This window comes from Condylura cristata, unplaced genomic scaffold (genome assembly GCF_000260355.1).
Source record: "Condylura cristata isolate star-nosed mole 26May11 unplaced genomic scaffold, ConCri1.0 scaffold00081, whole genome shotgun sequence".
NCBI lineage: Eukaryota > Metazoa > Chordata > Mammalia > Eulipotyphla > Talpidae > Condylura > Condylura cristata.
The window spans coordinates 68,460-69,284 of NW_004567182.1; the positions used below are offsets into that span (position 1 = coordinate 68,460).

The following is an 825-nucleotide window of genomic DNA, read 5'->3' on the forward strand; positions in this document are numbered from 1 at the left end:
CTCCACAGCCCGTGTCGGCGTCCGCGGCCCACGTCCTGGGGGAGGTCTGCAAGGAGAAGCAGGAGGCGGCCGTCCCGCTGGTGCGGCTCTTCCTCCACTACGGCCGGGTGGTGCCCTTCATCAGCGCCATCGCCAACGCCGAGGTCCGGCGCACCCAGTGAGTCCTTCCAGGTCCGCGCCCCCGGAGGCCCCCGGGGCCCGCGGCGCCCTTCGGGGCGCAGGGTGGGGCGCAGCGAAGGGCCTGCCTGGCCTCCGACCCCTGGGGCAGCACGGGCCTGTGAGCGCCCGCCAGCCGGATTCCGCCGCCCCTGCTTTCCAGGGACCCCAACACCATCTTCCGTGGGAACTCGCTGACCTCCAAGTGCATCGACGAGACCATGAAGCTGGCGGGGATGCAGTATCTGCACCTCACGCTCAAGGCCGCCATAGAGGAGGTGGGGTGGGCGGGCTTGGGGCCGCGAGCGCGGGTCCCAGCTCCCCGGAGCCCGAGCGAAGCCCTCGTTCTGGGTTCTGGCCGAGCGCAAAGTGCCGCGACTCAGGCCTGGGGCGCGCTGCGAGGCCACGGGGGCCGGAGGGTGCGGGCGCGCAGCGGGGGCCCCTGCGTGTGGGGGCGCAGCCTCGCGCTGGGGCGTCCTCACACGCCCCACCTGGGCCCCCGCGACTGCTCAAAGCTGAGGGCGCTGCCCTGGTGCGGGGAAGGTGGCTCCGCAAGGCCCGGCGGCTCAGTCCCCGCCCGAACGTCTTGGCAGGTCATCCACAGCCACAAGTCCTGTGAGATCGACCCGGTGAAGCTGAAGGACGGCGAGAACCTGGAGAGCAACATGG

General features: G+C 72.4%; 1 protein-coding gene across 1 annotated transcript in view; it reads left to right on the top strand.

Annotated features, from left to right (window-relative positions):
• Positions 1-825, top strand: part of RASA3 (RAS p21 protein activator 3) — a 26,216-nt gene that overhangs the window by 15,791 nt on the left and 9,600 nt on the right. Inside the window, exons 10-12 of the mRNA XM_012734868.1 lie at positions 9-157; positions 320-434; positions 750-825. Coding sequence (XP_012590322.1) covers positions 9-157; positions 320-434; positions 750-825 — 340 coding nt within the window. The remainder of the gene's footprint in view (positions 1-8; positions 158-319; positions 435-749) is intronic.